Below are 27,677 nucleotides of genomic sequence, written 5' to 3' on the forward strand. Positions count from 1 at the left end.
ATCCAAAGTACTGTACAAAGCTCAATATTAATATGCGAATCATATCTCAAAATAAATGCCTAATAAAAGTTTGATCTAAGAACACGAAACTCTTGAGGTTTTGACCTAAAAAAAAAAAACAAAAAACAAGTTCTATATACCCTCAGCCAATGTTCGATTATTTGAATATATGTTGACTTCTGATACGATTATTGAAATTGTTGACCCTCTATGGAGTGGGTTCCAAAGGAATAAGACAATATTGCCTATTTCGTATCGGACCAAAATAAATATGGTGTCCTCCAAGGTTTGGACACTTTATATGAGATATGTGATAATTTTTAGAAAATGTTAAAATGTGCGTGAGGTACCAGTTATAGTCGACCGAAGAATTCAATTTTTATACATCATCTAAAACAGACATAAATATTGGTAGGCACAAAATTATAAGAACATCGAACATTTATAGCCAATTTTATGAGAAATCATAAATTCCATAATCATCTCAGGTTTTTTGTTGAGAGAAATATTTAAACATAGCAAGATGTCAAGGTATCAGAAGGGGTTCGGAGATATATATCGTCTTCGCAACAGATCTTGGGTTAGCAAAAATGTTATGTGTGAAACTTGAAGAGAGTTCGGTGCTTATTTTAATTTCTTTGGGCGTTTTGTTATTCAAAATCCTGAACCCTTTGTGGAGGAGGTACCAGAAGACATGGTACGATCTCAACCATATTTATGACAAATCTTGTGTTGATGGAAATATTGAGATGTACCAAGACTAAATGGAATTTTGCGTTCTATGAGTTTTATGAATATTCATAATTTTGAGGTACCACAAGGAGTGGACCAATGTATCGCTTCTTCACAGCAGATATTGAGTTTGTAGAAGTAATGGGATGTGTCAAATATGAAGATAATTGCATGCTTGTTTCGGATTTTATAATCGTTTTTGTTATTCAAAACTTTAACCCTTTGTGGTAAGGTACCTGAAGGAATGTCAGATTTGAGATTTGTCATTTCGGGATGGAATCGGATGTTAATTTTGCGTTTCATAAGCTTCACGAATATTCAAAATATTGACCCTTTGTGGGGGAGGTACTAGAAGGAGTGGACCGAAATATCCTATCTTCACACAAGACCTTGGGTCAATAGAAATAATGTTATGTGTGCAATTTGAAGAGAACTGGATGCTTATTTCGGATTTAGTGATAGTTTTGTTACTCAAGATTTTGACCCTCTGTGGGCGAGGTACCAGACGGAATGGTCCGATCTCTACAATATTTATAACAGATCTTGTGTAGATAGAAATACCGACCGATACCGGATGCACTTGATAGATTGGACCAATATTGTCCATTTGCGGACCTGACCTAGTACTGATAAATGTATTGGGATTTAAAAAGTTTGCACAAAATCGAATGATCCTTTATCTTTCTACGAGGTAAATTATTTTCTTTGAAACCTTTTGTGTACCAGAATGAGTAGAACGATATTGCCCATATTCGAACTCGATCTAAGTTTGATAATAATATTATGATGTACCAAGTTTGAACCAAATCGGATACTCCTTTTGAGAGTTATCGTGGGCAACAGCCAGACAGATTTACGGACATCGTTAGATCGACTCCAAATGTCCAGAAACGAATTTGGTCCAATGAGAGCTAGGGTCTAAAATCATTATTTCAATGAGGCACGTTTTGGTCGTGTCACAGTGTTTATAGAGGGTCCCATAACATAAGTGACCATAGGGGTATCAAATCTTTTGCAGAGCTTAATTTGTGTAGGCTAGACAGCTCCTCAGTCATTGGCTAATATAGACATTTTTATACATAAAAAAGATATATACGTTTTATAAATATATAAATAAAAATAAAAAAAGAGTGAAGAACAAGTAGAAGAATCTTGGCTCTGTAGGGCCGAACTTTCAATGCCCTCCACCATTTGGTAGGAAGTTAAAAAAATTTCGAAAAATACCGTTAAGTGAAAATTTATATAACTGCTACACAAAGACGAAGATCTGCATACCCATTTTTTGTCGTAGGCTGTAGTTCCCATTAGGACCCCCCAGTACGAATTTTAAAACTATCCGGTTAAATAATTTTGTTAATGTCATCAAAATACCGAAAAAGAAAGGTATCGTTAAATGTGGGGCATACGTAGACGTGAACCAGCATAGACAATTTTCTTTCATAGGTTGAAGTAGCTATTACGAATTTCAATTGCGAAATGTGAGGCAATTCTGTTGAATAATTTTTGTAAAATCATCAAAATACCAAATATCGGAAGGGGAGGTACCGTTATGTAGGGGTTTTACAATGACGTGGACCTGAAAATGCAACTTTTGTCATAGGTTGAAGTATCCATTACAAACTTTAAACACGAAATGTGAAACAATTCCTGTGAATAAAGTTGCCAAAATAATCAAAATATATGGAATATCAGGAGGAGGTTCCGTTATATAGAGGGCTATAAAATGACGTGGGCCTGAAAATGCAATTTTTGTCATAGGTTGAAGTTTCCATTACAAACTTTAAATACGAAATGTGAGACAATTCCTGTGAATAACATTGCTAAAATCATCAAAATTTGGAATATCGGGAGGTACCAGTATATAGAGCGATGAAGTTGACCTTAATAAGTAATTTTTTGTTACAGGTTGTGGTACCCATTATGAATTTCAAGTGTGACATTTGAAACAATTCCGGTCTATAATGTCGCTAAAATCATCAAAATACCGAATATTGAGAGTATGGGGCTATACGAAACCGTGGACCGACATGATCCATTTACGAACATAACCTGTCTACTGGCAAAATACCCATATCTATAAAATTTTAGCCTTCTTGTCAATTCGTTTGAAAGATAGAATGGTTAAAACAGACAGACGGACTTCGCTAAATCGACTTAGAATTTTACGCTGATCCAGAATATATATGCTTTGTTGGTTCTGACATTAGTATTTCGAGGAGCTACAAAGGGAATGGCAAACCAAACATACCATCCATAGTATATGGTGAGGGTTAGAAAAACAAGAAACATGTATATTGACCCCTTTACGGGTCTTCTCAAATTTTAAAAAAATGATACTATATCGATAATCTGACTAAGTATTTAAAAATATAAATATATATATTTATATCATATATCCCCCTATGGGGTCTACACTATAATTTGAAATTCAATTATTCCCCAACCTATAGAAACTAAATTAAATAAATTTTAAATACCCATAGCAATAAAATGCCCACTGCTGTTATTTCTATCATTACTATCGTCTATTTGCTCGGGAGGAAAAGACCACCCACAAACTCACTCACATGGCCACCCACCCACAAACATAAACACCATTTTATGCTAATCACAAACACAACTATATTGAGTATGGTCATGTCGGTTGTTGTTGGTGGTGACTGTGCAACTGAGTCTACATTTACTTTGCTCTGTCCTTTGAGGTGTTTCCTTTGGGCCATTTAACTTACCAAATATAAACTTTGGAACACAGTAAAATGTTCTGGGTATAAAACCTTGACCTCTTCTCTTCAGTTAGTGCGTGCGTGCGTATGAATACATAAACATATGTGGAGCAACAAACATTACCTAGAATATCCGAATTACTATTCTACCAAAAAACAAGCACACATCACATCATGTACGCATGCATCCACATATATACATTTACACATGCAATTTGGAAAAACTTATCTGCACACAGATTGCAATGTGCAAGTGTTGTGAATTTCTATACTAACAATCTACCCATTGGTATATCTGTATGTATGTATGTACATCTGTACATGCACATGGCTATTATGTCACCCAAAAATGCAACCAAATCACCACTACCACCACTTCGTGCATACAAAGTGCGTACGTGTCTATGCATTCGTTAATGTCATTCGTTTGTTGGAGGATGTACTTTTCGTTGTTCATAGGATCCTGCCGTTGCTGCTGCCGATGGTGGTGTTTCCTGTTGTTTTGTTATTTATCTCTTGTTTGAATATTTTTTCAATTTTTATGGTTCAACGAACAACAACGACAACAAAAAAGGGAGAAGTGCACACATTACTTGCACCATAGGCTTTGGAGGTTATATTGGATTTGTATTAGGGTGTTTCTTTATTGTTAGGAATAACTTTGAAAGCAAATCTTATATCGTCTCAGGAGAATTAGCAAATGCTGTTTAAAGGGAGCCCACTTATTTATATTGAAGGTCTATTTCGGGTTTACCGCGGATCTTGTAGCGGCGTAAAATATTTTCTGGTCTCTATAAAGGGAATGCCTTTTTCGTGTCATCTATAAAGCGAGACCCTTCTCTAAGGACATAAAATATCTCTCCTAAGTTTTATAAGTCCTAAAATAGAGACCTGCGAAGGTACGTAGATGATATTTCAAAAAAATGAATTTTGAAACAATTTTAGGGAGAGCTGAAATAGCAAAAAAGATATATTTTTTTAATCTACGAAAAGAAATAATTTCTAAAGGATCCTGGGACCCACTTTTGGGCAGAATTGCTGTAATTTGATATTTTGGGTTTTTATACCCTCAGCCATATATTTACAGAACGTATATATCATTTGATATGGTCAAAACGTGCCTAGCCGAAATAACGGTTTAGACCCTAGGTCTCTTTGGACCAAATCCGTTTCAGGACATTTGGAGTCGATCTAGCGATGTCCATCCGTCCGTCCGTCTGTTTTTCTGGCTGGCTGGTACGCACGATAACACTCGAAGGGAGTATGCGATTTGATCCAAAGTTTGTACATCGTAATATTATTGTCAAACTTAGATCGAGTTTGGAGATGGGCACTATCGGTCCACTCTTTCTGGTACCTCCCAAACAAAATGTCTAAATTTTCAAAGAAAATAAGTTATTGCACGGAAACAGAAAGGATAATCCAATTCTGCTCCAACTTTGCGAATCCTAATATTTTCATCAGTGCTAGGTCAAGTGCGAAAATGGACAATATCGGTCCACTCCATCAGGTACCTCCCCCACAAAGGGTCAAAATTTTGAATAATTACAACTATTGTAAAATGTGATGTAAGGGTCCGATAGTCTTCAAATTTCACACATCCAAATAATTTTATTAGTCCAAGGTCTGGTGCGAAAATGGAATGTATCGGCCCACTCCATCTGGTACCACCCCCACAAAAGGTCGAAATTTTCAAAAAATATATTTTTTTGCACAGAAAGAGAAGGGATAATCCATTTTGCTCCAACTTTGCAAATCCTAATATTTGCATCAGTTCTACGTTAGATGTAAAAATTGACAATATCGGTTGACTCCTTCAAGTACCTCCCCCACAAATGGTCAAAATTTTAAATAATTACAACTCTCATAAAATGTGATGTAAGAGTCCGATTGTCTTCAAATTTCACACATCCCAATATTTATATTAACCCAAGGTCTGGTATTAAGATGGAATATATCGGTCCACTCCTTCTGGTATCTCCTCCCACAAAAGGTCGAAATTTTCAAAAAAAAAAAAATATTTTTTTTTTTGCACAGAAAGAGAAACGGTATTTCGATTTTGCTCCAACTTGTCAAATCCTAATAGTTGCGTCAGGTGAGGTGCGAAAACGGACAATATCGGTCCACTCCTTCTGGTACCTCCCCCACAAAGGGTCAACATTTTAAATAATTACAACTTTCATAAAATGTGATGTAAGAGTCCGATTGTCGTCAAAGTTCACACACGCTAATATTTATATTAACCCAAAGTCTGGTGTTAAGATGGAATATATCGGTCCACTCCTTCTGGTACCTCCCCCACAAAGGATCGAAATTTTGAATATTCATTAAGCTCATAAAACGCGAAATTAACAACCGATTCCATTAAGACTTGGCACATCTGAATATTTCCATCAACGCAGGTAGAGATCGGATCATTCTTCTGGTACCTCCTCTACAAAGGGTAAACATTTTGAATATCTATGAAGGTTATAAAACGCGAAATAAGCATCAGGTTCACTTTATATTTCGCACATCCCATTATTTCTACTAGCACAAGATCTGTTGTGAAAATGGTATATATCGGTCCACTCCTTCTGATACCTCTCCCACAAACGTTCAACATTTTTAATATCCATGAAGCTCATAAAAAGCGAAATTAATATCCGATTCCCTTCCAGACTTGGTACATCTCAATATTTCCATCAACACAAGATTTGTTATAAAGTTGGTAGAGATCGGACCATTTGTTTTGCTACCTGTCCCACATAGAGTTCAAGATTTTGAAAAACAAAACGCTCAAAGAAAGCGAATTAGGCTTCAACTCTCTCTCTCTCCCTCTCTCTCTAAATTTCACACACACAAACATTTTTGCTAACACAACATCTGTTGTGAAGATGATATATATCTGCGAACCCCTTGTGGTACCTCACCCACAAAGGGTCACAATATCCAAGGGTTATATCTGTAATAACTTGCAGAACTAGTCAGGGATTCTTTACAACTTGCTATATCCAAATTACGAAGAAAATGTCCAAATTAAAGTTGACAACACTGTTGCTATCGGTAGGACTAAACAACTTCTTCCTTTTGGTCGGTAACTTGATGAAAAATATCGTTAACTACCGAAATTATCAACATTTTAATTTTACCGATTTCTATCGGTAACCTCACGCATATTTTTTCATTTTCTAAAAATTATCACATATCTCATACAAAGTGAAGGAAGTGACAAATATAGTCCCATGTCGCAATATTTATTTCATATTTATATATTTTCCGATACGAAATTTATAATATTGGCCCATTCCTTCGGAACTTACTCCATAGAGGGTCAACAATTTGAATAATCGTAACAGAAGTCAAAATAAATTTAAATTATCGAACATTGGATGGGAGCATACATATGTCGGCAAAACCGCTTGATATTTTTTAACTTGTTAGCTTTTTCTATTTGTTTTGTAAGTTGACGCCTTAAAAACCGGTTTTCTGTTGCACGCACGCACACATAAATCACCAAATAAAAAAGTTCTACTCATTTTCACTCTTAAAGCAAACTCTATATCTATTTTGAGTGATTCTGCTCTCACTATAATGTTTTAAACAGGAGTGACTAAGGAGTGTTCTCGCAAAAAAAAAAAAAAAAAAACAAAAGAGTGAAGAGAAGACTCCGTAAAAAACTCCCACTCTTTGAGCAATCCTGCTCAAGAGTAAGTTTCGCACCCGAGTGAAAATGAGCAAATCTGAGTTTTAAGTATCTGTTTTTTTTTACGAAATATGTGACATATAGCTGTTAAATGATAGCTGTTAAAAAACACAAGTTGTAGTACTTGGTGGTACCTTGTAGTTTTAATTTCCAAAAACTCCGCCCGCCTCTGTGCCACACATGCAAACAGATACTAAGATATGGAATTTCATATTCTAGTCCCAGACGTTTCTGTAGGGTATTGATGAAGTGATCAGTCACTCTTGCATATTTATAAAATACCTCTCCAATGTCTTCTATTCAAAGGTCTGTTCTATATAGTCAAAATACCTTTTACGGACATTCTAAAGGCCTTCTGTGTTCTGGTGTAGAAATATATATTGATTGTATATACTCTACTCGACCCACCCTAACGTTTTATTTGTTAAAAGTTTCCATTGTATTATTTGTTTAGGCATAGTTTGTCCACTCTCTCTCTTTACGCCCTCCCCCTCCCCCCTGCTTTGCGTGTAGTGGCAATACAAAATATTCTATTTATGCATACCCATATTCATGGAGGTTTCTCTTTCGGGACAACATCATCGCCATTGTTTATCTGATCGTTTAGTAACTCCCATAAAATTTGAATTGACCCAAAAGTATATTCCTGTTTTTGTATTTACATTTAAGGTCCCCTATTTTGGCAAATAGCACAGTACCGCTTTGGAGCACACATATTTTGCGTTCAATTAATCTTGAAATATTTGCATTTTATGTTTTTTTTTTTCGGGGGTATTGTAAAATGTGTGCAGTTTAGAAATGGAATATTTTCGAAACAAATATTTGCGTATGCATTTTAAAAATGGACAAATGCATAACATTTCGGAACAAAGTATGTTCCCCTTTTTCTCTGCTGAAATGCATAATGAGTTGGAATGATGCGAATCCCAAAGGCACTTAATCTAAATTTTATTATTCGGAATTTTTGAGGAGTTTATTCTAGGGTACTCTGCTAAAATGCATAATGAGTTGGAATGAAGCGTATCCCAAAGGCACTTAAACTGAATTTTATTATTCGGAATATTTAAGGAGTATAGTCTAGGTTATATTGGATTATGACTGATATGTTAAAATGCATAATTTAGTATTAATTTTTTGGTCCTTCGACCGCCTAAGCCAAGAAGCATTATAGCAACAAAAAAAGAAAATTTGCTTACCCGTCTGTGTGGTACTTCGATTGAAGAAACTCTTCAAATAGCTCATCAGTCTTCGGTGCAGCGGTCGATGACGATGCCGCGATGAACGTCTCGATTTACCCTGTTCCACGTCGTCTTCACTCTTCAGATCGCCACACTTGGAGGCATCGACAATGATTTCTATGCTACGCTGTTTGCCACGATTGGAAGCTTGAAAGGAATGTTGTTGCTGCAGTTGTTGGTGTGAGGATTGTGTCAGGGCTGTTGTCACAGGAACAATTAAAGCATCACTAGGATTCTGGCCAGTGCCAGCTATGGAGGCAATATTTATTGTACTACTATCGGCGACACCAATGCCACCACCCCCACCACCACCAGATATGCTGCCTATTGATGAGGTGGGTCCGGGCTGTTGTTGGATCACAGAGCGGCTGGTACTGGCCGCACATGTATCCGGATGATGTGGATGATGATGTTGATGTAGTGACGTCTGAGAGGAGGTGGCAACCATCAAACCGCCTGCACTGCCACTGCCAATACCACCACCATTTGTTCCATTGTTGTTGTTGTTGCTGCTGGCATGTTGTTGTGTCAAGTGTGTACCATTCGAGGCATTTGTTGTACTGCCGCGATAGATTAATTCACTATCGTGTGATATGGTGCGTATGGTGTGCAATCCCGTGTGATGCGATGTACTGGTCACTAAACCCCCGCCGCCACCGCCACCACCACCACCATTGGCTTGGCCGCCATTTGATGAGCCATTTAAGCCAGTATAGTAGGCGCTGGCTGGACGTTGTACTTGTGGGCCCGCCATAGCAACTATGTGTCTGTGTGTGTGTAAGAGTGTCGGATTTTTCTTCTCTCTTTTTTTTGAGGCAAATGGTTTTCAAAGCAATTTGTGAAATATCCTTTTTTCGAGTTTTACTCGTTTTGCTTTCGTGTTGCTTCTATTGCTGCTGTTGTTGTTGTTAGGACTTTTAAGGGGATTTGTTTCTAATGGAGCACAAATTGAAAATGTTTGTGCTCTCGTCAATGGGGTGAGAGGGATGTGTTTTCGGTACTACCTACAACTATTGCCTGTGGGAGGGCGAGGAATTTTGGGAGGCTTAAAAGTTTTTTTGCTTAGTTACGCTTGTGTTGCCGTTTTTTTTTTGGCTGTGTTTCTGTTCCGCTTTGTTCTTTTTTTTTTTTGTTTTTTTTTTTATCCAAAGGAAATTGCCTTTTTGACTTCACTATTTAAAAATCATTTTGTTTTTTGTTTGTTTGTGTTGGTTCCGTTTAGCATTTTCTTTCAAATTTTACAATTTTCAGGTACAACATATTTTGGTTTGGCACTATTTTTAGATGATTTGTAAATAACTTGGGTAAACATTTTCTTTTCGTTTTTTGGAGAAAAAAAGGAAAACTCAACAACAAAATCCTTTTCCCCAAATTTTGAAGCTTTTCACATTGGTTCTCTATTGCAGCTGGGTTATAAAAAACTCAGTTGTTGCTATCACTGTCGCTTTTGACGGTTGCTGTTGTTGGTTGTTAGAATTTGTTAGTAAGTCATGTTGTTAGCCATAGTTTTTTTTTGCTTTTGTTTGTATTATTGTGGGGTTATTGAGACATTTACTATTGGACACATACAACAACAACGCACACTCAGAGTTAAACATTGAGCATTAATTGGATGATTGCATTAGCGTTTTTATCTGCAATAAAATACAAAAAAGTATAAATATAGAGACATGTATTTTACATAGAAGCATTTAATGAATTCATATGGAGAGCGAATTTTATATTTGTTAATGCTATGTTAATTTATATATGGGCACTAATTTATATTCAATTTAATTCTATAATGTTGAAGCTCTGCATTCGAAGGATTTGAATAATATAATTCAAATATTTTATTTGTAATTTGTAATGCAGTAAGTTCGGCCGGGCCGAACTTTGAATACCCTCCACCATTTGGAACCAATTAGAAAATTTTCAAAAAAAATTAAATCCATTGAGAATTCTGTTAAAATCTTTAAAATACCTAATATCGGTAGGTGCCGATATATGGGGGGATATACGATATTGTGGACCTATATAGACAAATCTATGTCTGGGGGTAAATTCCTCACAAGAAACTCCTTGTTTGGATTTTCAGATAATTCCATTGGGAAATGTGGCTAAAATCATCAAAATACGGAACATCGGAGGGTACCGTTATATGGGGTATATACGATATCGTGGACCTATATAGACAACTCTTTTCATATTTTAATTCGTTTGGACTGTGGCGTGATTACAACAGATGGACGGGGATTAATCGTCTTAGAATTTTACGCTGATCAAGAATATATATACTTTGTTGGGTCTAAATTGATTATTTCGATGAGTTACAAACGGAACGACGAACTTTATATACCCTCCATACTATGTATGGTGGAGGTTATAAAAATATGTACCATCCAAATTCAATGATATTTACAAATTTGTATTTTTGAAAATCTCTTAGATGCCAATGGCAAAAATACATTTTCGTTAATGGCTATAAAATTTGAATTAGTTTTAGTAACACATTGGCACAAAATTCCTAGTTTTCAATCATATCTGAGAGAGTCGAGTAGAATATGAAGGAAGGGCAAAAAATTAAAAGGCGTTTTAATAGTTTATATAGGAAATTCACCTAAATAAAGGGAGCAAATTCCCCCCTCTTCTAAATTTTTGGATTAACATTTCTTGCAGTCCGTACATTCTAGGCATACAGAATCTGCGTCAATATTACTGAATATAATACTGGGTCTATTTTCGTCAACAATGTTAACCCTCATTAGAATCTACGATATAATTTTTTTATACCGAGCCTTGTGGCTCGTGAGGGTATATATAATTTCATACGTCCAAAACGTGTGTCATCGAAATGACGGTCTTTGACCGTAGGTGTCTTTAATCCGTTTCTGGACATTTGAAATCGACCTAGCGATGTCCGTCCTTTTATTTGGGTGGTGCGCAAGGTAACTCCCGACAAGAGTAGCCAATTTGATCCAAAATTGGTACATCGTAATATTATTGTCAAATTATATCTGTTCTGAGATGAGCAATATCGGTCCACTCCTTCTGGTACCTCCCCCACAAAATGTCAACATTTTCAAAGAAAATAATTTGCTGCTCAGAAAGAGAAAGGATAATCCGATTTTGCTCCAACTTTGCAAATCCTAATACAGGGTGAAATAAAAAAACTGCAACCAACTTCAGACTGCTGTCATTTCTAAGCCACTCGCCCGACAGCTGTTAAAATTATTCCTGTGACAGCTCATTGTATTGTTTACAAGCGTACAAAAGCATTTTGGTGAGAATTTTCCAGAAAAGAAGTTATTCGTGGTGGAGTTGAAGCGTGATGCTGTGATTTCTTTATATTTGGCTGGAAAACCAGAAGTGGCTATATTAGAGCACTCCAGTATATAAATGTAAATAAATCTTTGGTGTCTCGCACCATCGCTCGTTACCGCGTTACTGCCGACGTCAAGGAAGTGGACGGAAGAAAACCGCAACATCAGAAGAAATTGTTCGAAAAGTAAAGAAACTACTTGTCGAACCCGCGTCGCAGTGGCTCACGAGCTGAAGATATCGCAATATTCCATTCGGCAAATATTGAAAAATAAGCTCGGAGTAAAGCCATTGAAATTCCAAAAAGTGCAAGTGCTTACACCGCAACAGAAAGAAAATAGAGTCAAAAGAGCTAATAAGTTGCTTCGCTTGGCCGTGGTGAACTGCCGAAATTGGTGGCTTTCTCCGATGAGAAAACATTCGTTGTCCAGCATTTTATAAACAAAAAACAAACAAAAAAAAAATGAAATATTTACTTGCCAAAAAGGTCAGCTGGAAATGTGTACCTTCGGTTGGCCACCAGATCTTAAGCGCCGGCCATAACAGCCGATGGTCCCTCTCCGCTCGTATTAATCGACCGTGGCATCAGAATAAATACCGAATATTATCGCGAAAATATTCTGGAGGGTGTATTAAAGTCTTGGGCACGCAAACATTTTGGTCGCAGACCTTAGACATTTCAATAGGACTCAGGACCATCGCACTCCGCACGCGCCACCCAAAAATGTTTACAAAATGAGGTTCCTCACTTCATTTCCAGCCCACAATGGCCATCAAAATCTCCGGACACCAATCCTATTGGACTATTGTGTCTGGAGTATTTTAGAAAGCAAGGTTGGCACTAAAAAATACCAAAGTTTCGATCACTTCAAGAGCAACATTCGGGCAGCGTGTGACGGTTTCATTGGCCGTTTGAAGGCCATAATTCGAACAAATCTAGATTTATTCTAAAATTTGATGCTACATCCGACATCAGTTGCTTCCTTTCAATAAAACAAAAAAAAAAAGAAAATGTAAAAATTATGGCGTTTGACTTTGTTGTAGTTTTTATCTCACCCTATATAGAGCTATAGCTCACATTACTAATTTTCGTCCAATTTTATGTTTTTATTTCTCAAAATTTCGAAAATATATATTTAGGATGAGAGGTCTCCGGCATCAGAAATCTACCTCTATCAATTGTGAAAATAGATCCAGTTAAGATATATGTAGCTTCTATTAGTTCCATCCAATTTAAGTGCTTCTAAAGCCCTAACATTCCGATCTTAATTGATACGATTTGTTATAGACACCTCTGCTAAATTTTCATAGTGGTAGTCTCGGTTTTTCGGACAGATGTATACCCCCAGCCTTGAGTTATGATTATTGAAACTGTTGACTCCTTTGTGGGGAGGTTCCAAAGCAGTTGGCCAATATTTACCTAATCCTATCTGATCTAAGTCTGTTATACATATTACAACGTGCCAGATTTGGACTATATCGACTATTTTCTATACTTTATATGAGATGTGCAAATTTTTGGAGAATGTATAAATATGCCTGAGGTGCCAGATATAGCCCACCGAAGTATTCCATTTTCATACTTCATCTAATACAGACAAAAATATTGACAAAATTTGAAGGAATATTTTATGCGAAATCATAAATTCCGATATATAAATATTCATATCAGATTTCTGGTTAAGAGAAATATTTAGATATAGCCAGTTGTAAAGAAGCGCCGACCCATGAAATTGTGACCATTTGTATATGAGGTACCAGAAGGGGATCGCAGATATATATCATCTTCACAACATACCTTGCGTTACGAAAAAAGTTTGTATGTGTGAAATTTGAAGAGAGTTGGATGCTTATTTCGCTTTCTTTGAGCCTTTTTGGTTTTTCCAAATCTTGGACCCTATGTGTGGGAGAAGAAATGGTCCGATCTCTATCATGTTTATAACAGATCTTGTGTTGGTGGAATTATTGAGATTTGCCATGTCTGAATAAAGTCGGTGAAAATTCGCGTTTTATGAGCTTCACGGATTTTAAAAATTTTGACTCTTTGTAGGGGAGGAGAGAACCGATATATTGCATTTTTACACCAGATCTTGGGTTAATAAAAATATTGTAATGTGTGTAATTTGAAGACAATCGGTCAAATTTTATAAGAGTTATAATTATTCAAAATTTGACCCATTGTAGGGAGGTTCTTGATGGAGTGGACCGATGTTGTCCATTTTCGCATCTGACTTAGCACTGATGTAAATATTAAGATTTGCAAAGTTGGAGAAGTGTATATATATTTTTTTTAAATGTTCAACCTTTTGTGGGGGAGCTATCAAAGTAGTAAACTAATATTGTCCACCTCCGAACTCGATCTAAGTTTGGTAATAATATTACGAAGTACCTAGTTTGCACCAAATCGGATACTTTCTTTGAGAGTTATTATTTGCACCAACCAGACAGACGGACGGGCGGACAGACATCGCTAGATGGACTCCAAATGTCCAAAACGCATATGATCCAAAGAGTCCTACGGCCTAAAATCGTTTTTTCGACGAGGCATGTTTTGGACGTACGAAATAATATATACCCTCTCTAGCCATATATATAAAAAATATTCTCTAGAAAACCACACTTTAATAATTAATTGCCACTGTTCAAATTTATAAGATCCTGGTTTTATCCTGAGAGACAGATGGCTTATGTTAGCCCTTGTTTATTAGTCTTATTGACTTGTGTATGGATTGGGCAACACCCATGACTGATATGCACATTCCAAAAATTGCCTTATGTTTGCTACAATACTTATTTTTATGATACAACTTTAGAGTGCGACTTCCCCGTCTCATTATACACACAAGAATCTATTTTTATTTTCCGCAGAACGAAAATATGTCTAAGAGACATTCTCAAATAATCAGCATATTTTGTTGCATATTAATCTTATTTAGTTTCAATTCACTTATGACTAATTACAACAGCCACCTAGTGTTTTGTTTTTTTTTTTTTTGCGTATCACTCGTGTTGTGTTCCGCTTTCTTTTTTTTGCCAAAGGCATATTTTTATCGTTTGTTGTTGATCTGGCATTTTTTTTGTCGTTTTTGGCCGATAAAAATAGCTAAGCTACGCGCTCATCACTCAAGAAAATTGCTAACAGCACACACATAGCATAAATGCGCCATGGTGCGTAAGTGACTCGACGTCGGCATCCCTTGTCGTTGTGAGGTAGTGTTACTAAAATTATACGCTTTGTCGGCTGTCATTTTTTCGTGTTGCCTTGCTGTTGATTTGGGTATTTTTAGTCTATTTTGCAAAAAAACAAAAAAAAAAAAAATTGCCTACCCAACTCAGTAGTAGTGGAAGTAGATGAACACAAATTATTTATGACTTAAATAAAATTTAATGAAAGGTGTTTTTACTTTTTTTTTTTTTTTTTTGTTAATAAGGATATACCTATTTTCGTTTCTTTACAGGTCAGCAGCGATTGTTGGATAAAGGTGAGTGAAGTTGTGATTTATTTTTAATACTTAAGAAATTATTTGAAATGATATTATGGAGAGCGATTAATATTGAGGTATGTTGGCGTTCAATTTTTTGCTGGGTTGCCATTGTTTATTTGTTACTTAAAAATGGTTGGACGTCATTGAGTGCTGCCACTTTTGTAATTTATTAAAACAACTTAAATTTATTAGAAAAAATATGATATGGTCACACGTTGAAAGAAAAAGCCCATTGATTGGTTAGGAGCTTCAAGTAAAGCCTATGTTTGTAGAGCAGAAACCAAAATTTAATATGTGTTTCGAGACAAAATTGTCGATCCACCTGGTTCACCCAGCAAAAAAATTCATTACAAATCGGTTACTCGGATACGAACCGAGTACTATCAAATCCTCTTGGAATTGTCCACAACCAGGTAGAAAAATGTCAGCAAATTTGAAAGAAGTGTTCAGTTTTTCGAAACTAGAGAAGGGTTCTTAAACAAAAGTTGATGATATTATTCATAGTTTTCATGGTACTAGAAAAAATTCTTTTTCAGAAATTTAGTCAGTTTTAACGACAGATGTATGCCCTCAGCTTTGCGTTATGGTTATTCAAACTGTTGACCCTTAATGGGGGAGGTTTCGAAGAAGTGAGTCAGTACCGACCATTTCGTATCTGATGTAAGTCTGATGTTACTATTACTAACTACTTCCTTCCCATTTTATAAATTATGTGATAATTTTTGAAAAATGTTGAAATATACGGGAGGTATCCTATATAGAGGACCGAAGTCTTCCCCTTCATCTAATATTGATAAAAATATTTGTATGTGCAAAATTTACAGAAAATTGAACATTTATTACAAATGTTATGCGAATAAATGATAATCAAAATATTGAACTTATATTCGCAGTAGAACTCTGGTTAATAATATTTAGATGTACAAAGTTTGAAATGAATCGCTGACTTGTGTCACAAGGTATATAATTGTATAAGCACGGAGATATAATTATTGAAAATGGTGAACCTTTGTAGGGGAGCTACCAAAAGGTGTGCCGATATCTATCACATCACAACCAGATCTTGCATCAGTAAAAATATTTAGATGTGTAAATTATGAAGAGAATCGGATGCTTATTTTGTATTTTATGATCGTTTTGGTTTTTCATAATTTTAATAATTTTAGGAGTAAATTGATATAAACCCTCAGCCATATGGCTAGAGAGGGTAAATATCATATAAACTTTCTAAAACGTGTCTCATCGAAATAACGGTTTTAAACCCTGGGTATCTTTGGACCAAATGCGTTTCCGAAAATTTGGAATCGATCTAGCGATGTCCGTACGACCGTTTCTCTCTCTCTGTCTTCCTGGCTGGCTGATGCGCGCAATTACTCTCTAAGGGAGTATTCGATTTGGTCCAAACTTGGTACATCGTAAAATTATAAGGAAACTTTGATCGATTTCAAAGAAATGGACAATATCGGTCCACTCCTTCTTTTGCAAAAAATATTGACATTTTCCAAAAAAAAAAAAAAAAAAAAAAAATATGTTTTCTGCACAGAAAAAGAAAAGATTATCCGATTTTGCCCCAACTTTGCAAATCCTTGGATTTGCGAAAAAGGACAATATCGTTAGACTCCATCGAGTACCTTCCCCACAAAGGGTAAAAAAATTGAATAATTATAATTCATATAAAATGTTATATAAGAACCTGATTCAAAAATTTCACGCATCCCAATATTTTTATTAATTAAAGGTCTGGCCTCCCCAAGAAAAGGTCGACATTTTCAAAAAAGATATACTCAGGGCTAGTGAAGTCACTCGACTTCGAAAACAATTTATTCATTTTTCTGCTATTTAAGTTCTATATTTTTATGTTTCACGACATATTTGGATAATGTAAAAATAAACAAAGTCACTGTTTCGTTTTTAATTGATAAATAATAAAGAATCATAAAAATATTCATTATTTTGTATTTTGAGAGAATTGAGTGAGTCTACTGAACCTCTCTCACAGCATGAACGACATCTATTGAAGCACTTTTTTCGAAGATAACAGATGAGACAACTTTTTAGTCTATACCTAATTTGTCTATGGTAAGAGGCTGATTGTCTTCAAATTACACACATCCCAATATTTATGTTAACCCAAGGTCTGGTGTTAAGATGGAATATATCGGTCCACTCCTTCTGGAACCTCCCCCACAATGGGTCGAAATTTTCAAAAAATATATTTTCTGCACAGTAAGAGGAAGGATAATCCGATTTTGCTCTAACTTCGCAAATCCTAATATTTGCGTAAGTGCTATGTCAGGTTTGAAAATGGTCAATATGGGTCCACTACATCAAGTACCCCCATACAAAGGGTAAAAATTGTGAATATTCATGAAACTCATAAAACACGAAATTAACATCGGATTCCGTTCGGACTTGGTACATCTCAATATTAGAGATCGGATCATTACTTCTGGTAACTCCTCCACAAACGGTTGAAACTTTGAATAACCAAAACGACCATAAAATCCGAAACAAACATCCGATTCTCTTCATATTTCACACATCCCATTATTTCTACTAAGACAAGATCTGCTGTGAAGATGGGACAGATCTTTCCACCCCTTCTGGTACCTCCCCCATAAAGAGTCAATGTTTTGAATAACCAGAACGTTTAAAAAAATTCGAAATAATCATCTGATTCTCTTGATATTTCACACACCCCATTATTTCTGCTAGCACAAGATCTGTTGTAAAGATGGGATTTATCGGTCCACTTCTTCTGGCACCTCCCCCATAAAGGGTCAAAATTTTAAATATTCATGAAGCTCATAGAACGCGAAATTAACATCCGATTCCATTCATACTTGGCAAATCTCAATATTTCTATCAACGCAAGATCTATTTTAATGGTGGTAGAGATCGGACACTGTCTTCTGGTACCTCCCCCACAAATGGTCACAATGCATCTATCTGTCATAACTTGTGAAAGAAGTCAGCGATTCTTTGCATTCTTTACTTTATATTTAAATATTTTTCTCAACCAGAAGCTTGGGATGAATATAGAAATTGATTTCGCATAAAATTGGATATAAATGTTCGATTTTCTTGTAATTTTGCCTTTAACAATATTATTATCTGAATTAGATTAGCAACAATTGGAATTAACATAAGTCAAAATATATTTAAATAACCGAACATTGGTTGAGGGTATACAGCTGTAAATTATTAGGATTTGTTCGTATATGGGGACCGAAAGATATATGCGAACCGAAGAATACCGGTTCTTCATGAACTAATTTCATTATCATCACCTTGCTCTTTATTATCTTCATCCATCAAATTTTGTAAATTAAACAAAAATTATAACTTTTTGAAAGATTTTATGAATACCAGACGTTTGCTGTCACAGATTTCAATATTGAATAATAAAATATAATTTGACCGGCTTAATCGATAAATGCACAGCGAGAATGTGCTCTTTTTTTACTATACAAAAAAGTGGCGGTATTTTATATTTACTTTGGACAGCAGGAGCCAAATGTTGCGTCTTAACGCCTGACTGTAATTTACACAGCTAAAATGTACAATTGGGCACACCTGCTCATTCAGACAAATATTTTTTTTACGAGCGAGACGAAACACACTTTTTTTAAATTTAATGACTCAAAATTATGAAAAAAAAATCTTAATTTTCACTTGCAAATATTTTTTGATACATTTCCTATTTACAAAAATATATACCCACAATTTTATTCATTTAAAAATCCATCTTCGGTGTGGCCTCAGTTGGTTTTTTAATTTGTCTGGCTGTAAATTTAAATGATCCGTGACACACACAGACTCATTTTCTCTTCGCTGTTCGAAAGTGAAAGCGTTTTTTTATCTTGTCCCCTCAAACTGTTCATCAGTGGAGCTGAGGAGAAAAATTGCGTACCTAAAGTCAATTGCGTGGCTGCCAAATTGCATCGAACAGCCATGCGGCTGGCTGCTGTTGTTCCTACCTCTGCACTGCACAAAATTGGCCTGGTCGGTCATTTCGTTTGCAACAAAGTGCCTCCCGGCAATGGCGTTAAATTAACAATTTCTGTGAATTGCATTTAAAGTCTGGGCCAGGGAAATGCAATTTTATTTTTTTTTTTTCATTTTTTTGCGAAGAAGAAAAACTATATATTTGCAATCCTTTTTATCTCATGGCCATATAACCAGCAAAACCACAAGCACTTTATGCTACAATCTTTAATAATTCCATTTGTGGTATTTTTTTTTAATTTCCAGTAAAAAGAAAATCCAGATATGCACATAAAACCAAAGAAAGCAGGGTTGGATAAAGGGAGAAATCCAACCACAATAAGGAATATGGTATCCTGCTTTGGTTTGCAGGATCTGTCCTCATTGTGAATTCTAGTCATATGTCATATGTTACCTTTTTGTAATAAAATGCATGTTTAAATTGACCAGGAACGATGACAAAAAAAGAAAGAAACAACAGAAGAAAATAGAAAAAGGTTACACACAACAGCAGCTGCCAATATGAGAATTTGTGTGTGTGTGTGTGATTGTCTGTGTTGGTATTAGTATTGTTGCTGTTGCTATAAATCCGTTGCTCCACCACATTGCAATCATTTGTGTTTTATAGAGTGTGACAATTGCTAGAGAACAGCCACTAGCCACAGAAGTACTTTCCTTGCAACACGAGCACAGCTGTTGAACGGCATGTCATTCGTAGCCTTTAGTCATTACCACACACACACACAATCTGCTATTAACCATTTCTCTTACACCTTACACACAGAAATGAAGAAGGCATGGGGAAGGGGGTTGGAGAGGCAACAACTGTTGCAACAATTGCAAACTATCGCCAGCGGCAGTTAAAGCAAAAAAGAAAATGTTTGAAACTATTCCATTTACTGGCAAGTGTGCTTAACCCGTTTAGTTGACTACATTGTCATATGCAGCATGGGCCACCATTATCTGTCTATATATGATGAGTTCTATGTTATGTGCGATACAATAATACAATATGGGTACATGTACAAAAATATAATAGACAATAGGTCTCCATGTTATAAAAAGAAAACTCCAGTGTGGGGGTCAAAAATTTTTTTAAGGATCATTGCATTTTAATTGTGTAGTGCCGATATTAAAGACAGCAATACGAGGAAGTCACTTAGGATTCTTTTGGCCTTTTTATACCCTCTGCCATATAGCCACAGAAGGTATGCAGGGCGAGATGAAAACAAGTAAAAAAACATTAAGTTCGGCCGGGCCAAACTTTTAATACCCTCCACCTTAGGGTAAAAGAAACATTAGAAGAAATGTGGCAAAGACCATTAAAATGCCGATTATGAGGAGGTACCGTTATATGGGGGCTACACCAAAACGTGGACCTATAATGACAATGTTTCGCCACACGAACTAGGACCCATTATGACCCACAAATACCAATTTTCAGACAAATCAGTGGCAAAAACCATCAAAATACCGAATATCGGGAGGTACCGTTATATGGGGGCTATACCAAATCATGGACCCATACATGCAATGTTTCGCCACCGGAGCTGGAAACCATTATGACCCACAAATACCAATTTTTAGACAAATCCATGAAAAAATGTGGAAAAAAAACTAAAATACCGAATATCGGGAGGTACCTTTATATGGGGGCTATACCACAACGAGGACCTATACATGCAATGTTTTGCCACACGCTCAGGGACCTGTTATGACCTGCAAATACCAATTTTCAGACAAATCCGTGAAAAAATGTGGCATAAATCATCAAAATACCGAATATCGGGAGGTACCGTTATATGGGGACTATATCAGAACGTGGACCGATATATCTTATTTTCAATACCAACCATCCTAGACACAATGCAAATAGCTCTGCTAAATTTTGGCGCTCTACGTCAAATAATGTGGGCTGTATCGTGATTTCAACAGACAGACAGACAGACGGACATCGTTAAATCGACTTAGAATTGTATGGTGATTATGAATATATATACTTTATGGGGTCTAAGACGAATATTTAAGGATGTTACAAACGGAATGACAAAGTTTATATACCCCTCTTCCAAGGTGGAGGGTATAAAAAAAACTGCAACCAACTTCAGACTGCTGTCATTTTTAAGCCACTCGTCCGACAGCTGTTAAAATTATTCCAGTGACAGCTCATTATATTTTTCATAAGCGTACAACAGCATTTTGGTGAGCATTTTTCAGAAAAAAAGTTATTCGTGATGGAATTCAAGCATGATAGTGTGATTTCTTTATATTTGGCCGGAAGACAACAAGTGGCTATCGTTAGAGCACTCCAGCATTTAAATGTGAGTAAATTATTTGTGTCTCGTACCATCGCTCTTTACCGTGATACTGGTAGCGTAGTCCTACGTCAAGGAAAAGGGCAGAAGAAAGCAGCAACATCAATAGAAATGGTTCGGAGAGTAAAGAAGCGACTTGATCGAAACTCGAGTCGCAGTGGCCGAAAAATGGCTCGAGATCGCAATTTTCCATTCGGCAAGAACTTACACTGCAACCTAAAAAAAAGGCTCAAAAGAGCTAAAGAGTTGCTTCGCTTCGGCCGAAAGTGGTGAACTGCCGAATTTGGTTTTCTCCGCTCTGATGAGAAAACATTTGTTGTCCAGCAGTTTGTAAACAAACAAATGGTCGTGCTTACTTGCCAAAGAGGCCAGCTGAAAAGTGCACCTTCGGTTGGCCACCAGAACTCAAACGCCGGTCATGGTGAATGTGTCGGCCGCCACATGGTCGCTCTCCGCTCATATTAATCGACCGTAGTATCAGAATAAATGCCGAATATTATCGCCTTGGGTACGCAAACATTTTGGCCGCAGACCTTGGACATTCCAACAGTACTCAGCACCATCGCACTCAGCATGCGCCACTCAAGAATGGTTATGAGGTTCCTCGCTTCATTTCCAACGCACAATAGCCACCAAATTCTCCGGATACCAATGAATAATTACAACTCTTATAAAATGTTAGGTAAGAGTTCGATTGGTTTCAAATTTTACCCATTCCAATATTATTATAAACCCAAGATCTGGTGTTAAGATGGAATATATCGGTTCACTGATACCTCCCTCACAAGGGGTCAACATTTTGAATATCCATAAAGCTCATAATACACGAAGTTAACATAGATGGTAGTGATCGGACCATTCCTTCCGGTATCTCTTCATATTTCACACATCCCATTATTTCTACTTACAAAAGATGTGCGGTGTAGATGGGTTATATCGGTCCACTCCTTATGTTGTATCGGTTATATCGGTCTCCTCCCCCACAAAGGGTCAAAATTTTGAGTATGCATTAAGCTCAAAGAACACGTAATTAACTTCCGATTCTAAGTACATCTCAATATACCAGGTCTAAGTACATCTCAATATTTCTATCAACACAAGATATGTTATAAAAATGGAAGAGATCGGATCATTTCTGTTGGTACTTTCCCCTTAACGGGTTACAATTTTGAATAATTATATCTGTCACAACAAATGACTGAATAAAATCTGACTCGCTTAAAATTTCACACATTCTAATATTTCGATTAACACGAGTTCTGGTGTGAAGATATGATATATATCGATTTACATCTTCTGGTACCTCCCTCACAGATGGATAAACTGTCTAACAAAACTCCCTAAAAGTACGAAAAAAGCGTCAGATTCTTTTCAAACTTCACTCATCTTGATATTTCTACTAATACAAGGTATGGTGCGAAGATGATAGATATCGACCTACCCCTTGTGGTACCTCCCCCACAAGCAATCACAATTTTAAATACATTTTTTATATTTATATTTAGTATTATATTAATATTTAGTATTTTATATTTATATTTAGTATTTTATATTTATATTTAGTATTAAATGAAGTGGACTACTTGGATCCACTGTATCTGGCACCTCACGCACATTTTAACAGTCTCTAAAAATTATCACGTATCTCATATCAAGTGATATAGTCCAAATATGGCACGTTGTAATTTTTATATCAGAGAGGAATTGGACAATATTTGTGGAAATATATTTTAATAAACTGACAATTGCTGAGGGTATATATCCAGCGGTAAAAACCGGCTGGTACTTTTTAATTTTTATACCCTTCACCATAGTATGGAGGGTATATTAAGTTTGCCATTCCTCGAAATACACATTTTAGACCCCACAAAGTATATATATTCTTGATCAGCATACAATTCTATGTCGATTTAGCGATGTCCGTCCGTCTGTCCGTCTGTGGAAATCACTCTAGCTTCCGAACGAATTGAAGTAGGTTGATAAAATTTTGCTCAAATGTATGCTATGTCCGCAGGACTTTTGGTATTGAAAATGGGCCACGTAGGTCCAAGTTTTGGTATAGCCCCCATATAACGGCACCTCCCCCTGATATTCGGTATTTTAATGATTTTATGGACATTTTTTCACCAGAATTGTTTCAAATTTGGTATTTGAAGTTGGTAATGGATACTACAGCCTATGACAGAAAATTGTCTGTGCAGGTCCACGTCTTCGTATAGCCCCCATATAACGGTTCCTCCCGATGTTCGGTAATTTAATGATTTTAGGGACATTTTTCACCAGAATTGTTTCAAATTTGATATTTGAAGTTCGTAAGGGGTAATACAGTCTGCGACAGAAAAATGTCTGTGCAGGTCCACATCTTCGTATAGCCCCCATAAAACGGTACCTCCCTATACTCGGTATTTTGATTTAATCGACATTATAACCGATTTTTTTAAGTTTCGCATATGAAAATTGTAATGGCTTATGACAAATGTTACCTACGCAGGTTCATGTCGTTGTATAGACTCTAATACAATAGCTACATTCGGTATTTTTAAGATTTTAACAGAATTGATGGATTTTATTGTTTTTGAGAATTGCCAAAATCGTTCCAAATGGTGGAGGGTATTCAAAGTTCGGCCCGACCGAACTTACAGCTTTTTTACTGTTTTTTTTTTTTGTTATTAGTTTTTTTTTCCATTTCTCAAGGGGTTTAAATTTAATTCTTTGCAAAAAAAGTTAATTTAACAAAAACTGCATTCTATCTTATTTTTAACCACATTTTTCTTCGAATTCAATAAATTATAAAATAGATAACAAGAAACTGTTCGAAATCCTATCGAAAATCCCTTTGACCCTGAAAACCGAGTAGTTGTAGGATACAACACCCCATGACAATGTTAAGTACTTTAAAAAGAAAATGTTTCACATTTTTATCCTCTCTACAAGGATCCATACTGATAATTGTTTTATTTCTTGTTACCATATTTTTTTTTTGTTAACGAGAAGGAAACAGTTATTCTCACATATTCATACATGCGTACACACCAGTATACTCTTGTAAACATATATCCTCTCTTTTTGATATGAATAGTGTATTGTTTTCTTTTGTTTGGCTCGTGAAAAAAGAAAAAAAAAACAGAATATGTATGCCAGCAGTAGTTTCTTTTTTCGTATTTGTTTTTGTTGTTGTTATTATTTCTTTTTTTCTGAGAGTATTATTCATAGCACTTGTGCTCTAGAAAACGTGTTCACTGTCTAAAGTTTAAAAACGGAAAAGAAAGCAACAAAAAAATACAAAATAGTAAAATACTAAAACAATGCCAGCCATTACCACAACAATAAAAACAAGCTACTTGAAAATGTCTATTGTAGTGGTGCATATGGGTATTAGAGAAAAGTGTACATATTCTATATATACATACACATACATAAATACTTATGACAAAGTAAGAAACAAGTATTAAAATTGTTATTTAAAAAATATAGTATGTATATATAAAATTCCATGTTCAAATAATTTTAAACAGTTTGTGGGAGGTTAACTTTTCTTCTTGTTACAAAAAAATTGTATGACCTATTTAATAAAATTAAAAACTCTTTCTTGAGTTCATGTTTATGAACTTTCAAACAATATTCGGAATCTTCATAAATACTATGAGAGTGTTGGGGATGAAATTTTACATGAGAGCCTATGGGTGACCTATTTGGATGTAATATTTGTATTCCCTCCAGCATACTATGAAGAGCATATTAACTTTGGCATTCCGTTTTTAAGTCGTCGACATCGTCAGACCCTAGAAGTATATACATTATTGATCAGCATAAAATTCTAAGTCCATGTTCATTGTCCGTCCGCCCATCCGTCAGTTATAATAATCTGTTATAATAATACTCTGTTATAATAATCTTTCAAATAGAATAAGTTTGGCGGCTAAAACAGTGAGTAGGTAGGTTGATTAGAAGGTTTTAAGGTTTATGTTCGTAAATGGGACATTTCGGTCCATGTTTTTGTATAGCCCCCGATTTTACGAACATTCAACATTCGTGCTACATTTTAATAAATTTCATAGTCACGTCAGATCTCTAGTTTAGAAAAATATTTAAATCAATTTTAAATAGAATTGCTGACTTTTTTCTGCTGGAGATGAGAGAAATAATTATTCCAAGTATTAATCATGTGTTAATAGAAATATTGGGATGTGCCGAGTTTGAAAATATGCTCATTTCGCGTGTTATGAGCTTCATGGCTAAATGTTGACCTGTGGGAGAGGTACCAGAAGGAGTAGACCAACATATCCCATCTCTACATCTGATCCTGTGTTAATAAAAATATTGGAATGTCTGAAAATTGTAAACAACTGTACTCTTATTCCACATTTTATAAGAGTAATGATTGCTCAATATTTTGACTTTAGTGGGGGAGGTACTTAATGGAGTGGACTGATATTGTTCATTTTGCCTCCCCACCCAGCACTGATATAAATATTAGGATTTTCAAAGTTTTAATAAAATCAGATGAACCCTTCTTGGTTTACGCAGTGAATTAGTTTCTGTGCAAACTGTCGATCTTTTATGGGGGAGATACCAAAAAGAGTGGACCGATATTGCTCATCTCCGAACTCGTTTTAAGTTTGATAATAATATACTTCCTTCGAGAGTTATCGTGCGCATCATCCAGCCAGATAGACCACGGACGGACGGACACCCTTAGATCGGCTGCAAATGTCCTGAAACGGATTTGGTCCAATGAGACCTAGGGTCTAACCCCGTAATTTTGATGAGACTCGTTTTGCCCATATCAAATGATATATACCCTCTGCAGCCATATGGCTAAGGGTATTAAATTTGTCAATATGGTTCAGTGTTATTGTATAGCCTCCATCTACCATAACTTGCTTATATTTGATTATTTCTTCAGCGTTTCTTAATGGAATTGTTTGCAGTTTGGTATATTAATTTCCCAATAAATATCAAAGTATATTGAAGAAAATTGTGTAAATACGCCCATTCGTTGGTATAACTTTATTACACAGCTGAAATTACTGTACGTCATCATTTCTACTTTGTCTAGGATAGGCAGTTTCTTTGGATATCAGTTTCTTATCAGTTTAGAGAAATTTCTCTGCAGCCACCAGACTTTTTTCTGGGTAACACTTTTACAAGTTCATTAGCAATTGCCCCCTACTTCGTCAGAGAAAAGTTATTCTTAAAATTTTATGTTCGTGTTAACAGTTGGTGTCAAGCCTTTAAAGTATTCGATTTGTTCAGTTTGACACCATTTTTTAAATCAAATTGTCATGTGTCTTACTATATGTTCAAACTTTAAACGTTTTATGGGTTATTTTAGTTTTTCTATTTTCGGAAAGAATAAAAAGAAAATGTTTAACTTTTACTCCAGAAAGTCTTCAGAAATTTTCCTTTTGAATTTTACCGAGGAGGATGTTGGACCCTAATCCAATTTTTCTCTCAAAAATTATTTCAACGTCTCCATATGTTAATCCATGAAAATAACAGTGACCTCAATATCAAATTTCAGAATTTAAATTCTATCTATTCTCCCAGTACCAAATTAATATCAAAACAGGGAGGGTTCCAGCTCTCTGCGTTCATTCAATACCACATTTAGTACTTTTACTACAATTTTAGTATTAATTTCCAAAACAGAATTATATCTTTATCCTAGGCACCAACAGTTATCGCAACACACAAATTTCTATCCTTTCATCCAATTCTATATTTAGAAACATTTAGTACCTTAACCCGAGACCCCAACAGTGACATCTATATCAAATTTCAGGATTTCAAGGGATAGAGCCCTTAAGCCAATACAAAGTTTAGTATTTTTGGTTCAAACTTAAAACAGAGTGGGATTTGGAACCGTGGCCAAAGGTCCAACACAAATACTATCAGTAACCTAAATATTAAATTTCAGAATTTTACCTCTATCAACATAGCAACAGTGATATTTATATCAAAATTTCAGGATTTTATTTATATTCCCTCAATCAACACCAATTTTAGTACTATTTAGCACTTTTCATACACATTTCCAAAATCCTCTCCATATCTCAATTCCAGTACCAAAAGGAACCTAAATATCAACTTTCAGGATTACAGCACCAATACTCACCAAATACCCAATTTAGTACCACATGCTACTTTTCAAACAATTATACTACAAATTTTTAAATTTAGCTTACCTGCAATATCACATTTGGTGATTT

At 35.6% G+C, this 27,677-nt stretch overlaps 1 protein-coding gene across 8 annotated transcripts in view; it reads right to left on the reverse strand.

Annotated features, from left to right (window-relative positions):
• Positions 1 to 27,677, reverse strand: part of LOC101899976 (calsenilin) — a 389,863-nt gene that overhangs the window by 86,300 nt on the left and 275,886 nt on the right. For 5 of the 8 annotated variants that reach the window (XM_059120851.1, XM_059120852.1, XM_059120849.1 and 2 more), the window contains one exon: positions 8,337 to 10,012. The exons of the other annotated variants lie outside the window; for them this stretch is intronic. In XM_059120851.1, coding sequence (XP_058976834.1) covers positions 8,337 to 9,132 — 796 coding nt within the window. In that variant the 5' untranslated portion in view covers positions 9,133 to 10,012. The remainder of the gene's footprint in view (positions 1 to 8,336; positions 10,013 to 27,677) is intronic. 8 annotated transcript variants of the gene reach the window in all.

The sequence above is a fragment of the Musca domestica genome, unplaced genomic scaffold, assembly GCF_030504385.1.
Source record: "Musca domestica strain aabys unplaced genomic scaffold, Musca_domestica.polishedcontigs.V.1.1 18, whole genome shotgun sequence".
NCBI classification, from domain to species: Eukaryota; Metazoa; Arthropoda; class Insecta; order Diptera; family Muscidae; genus Musca; species Musca domestica.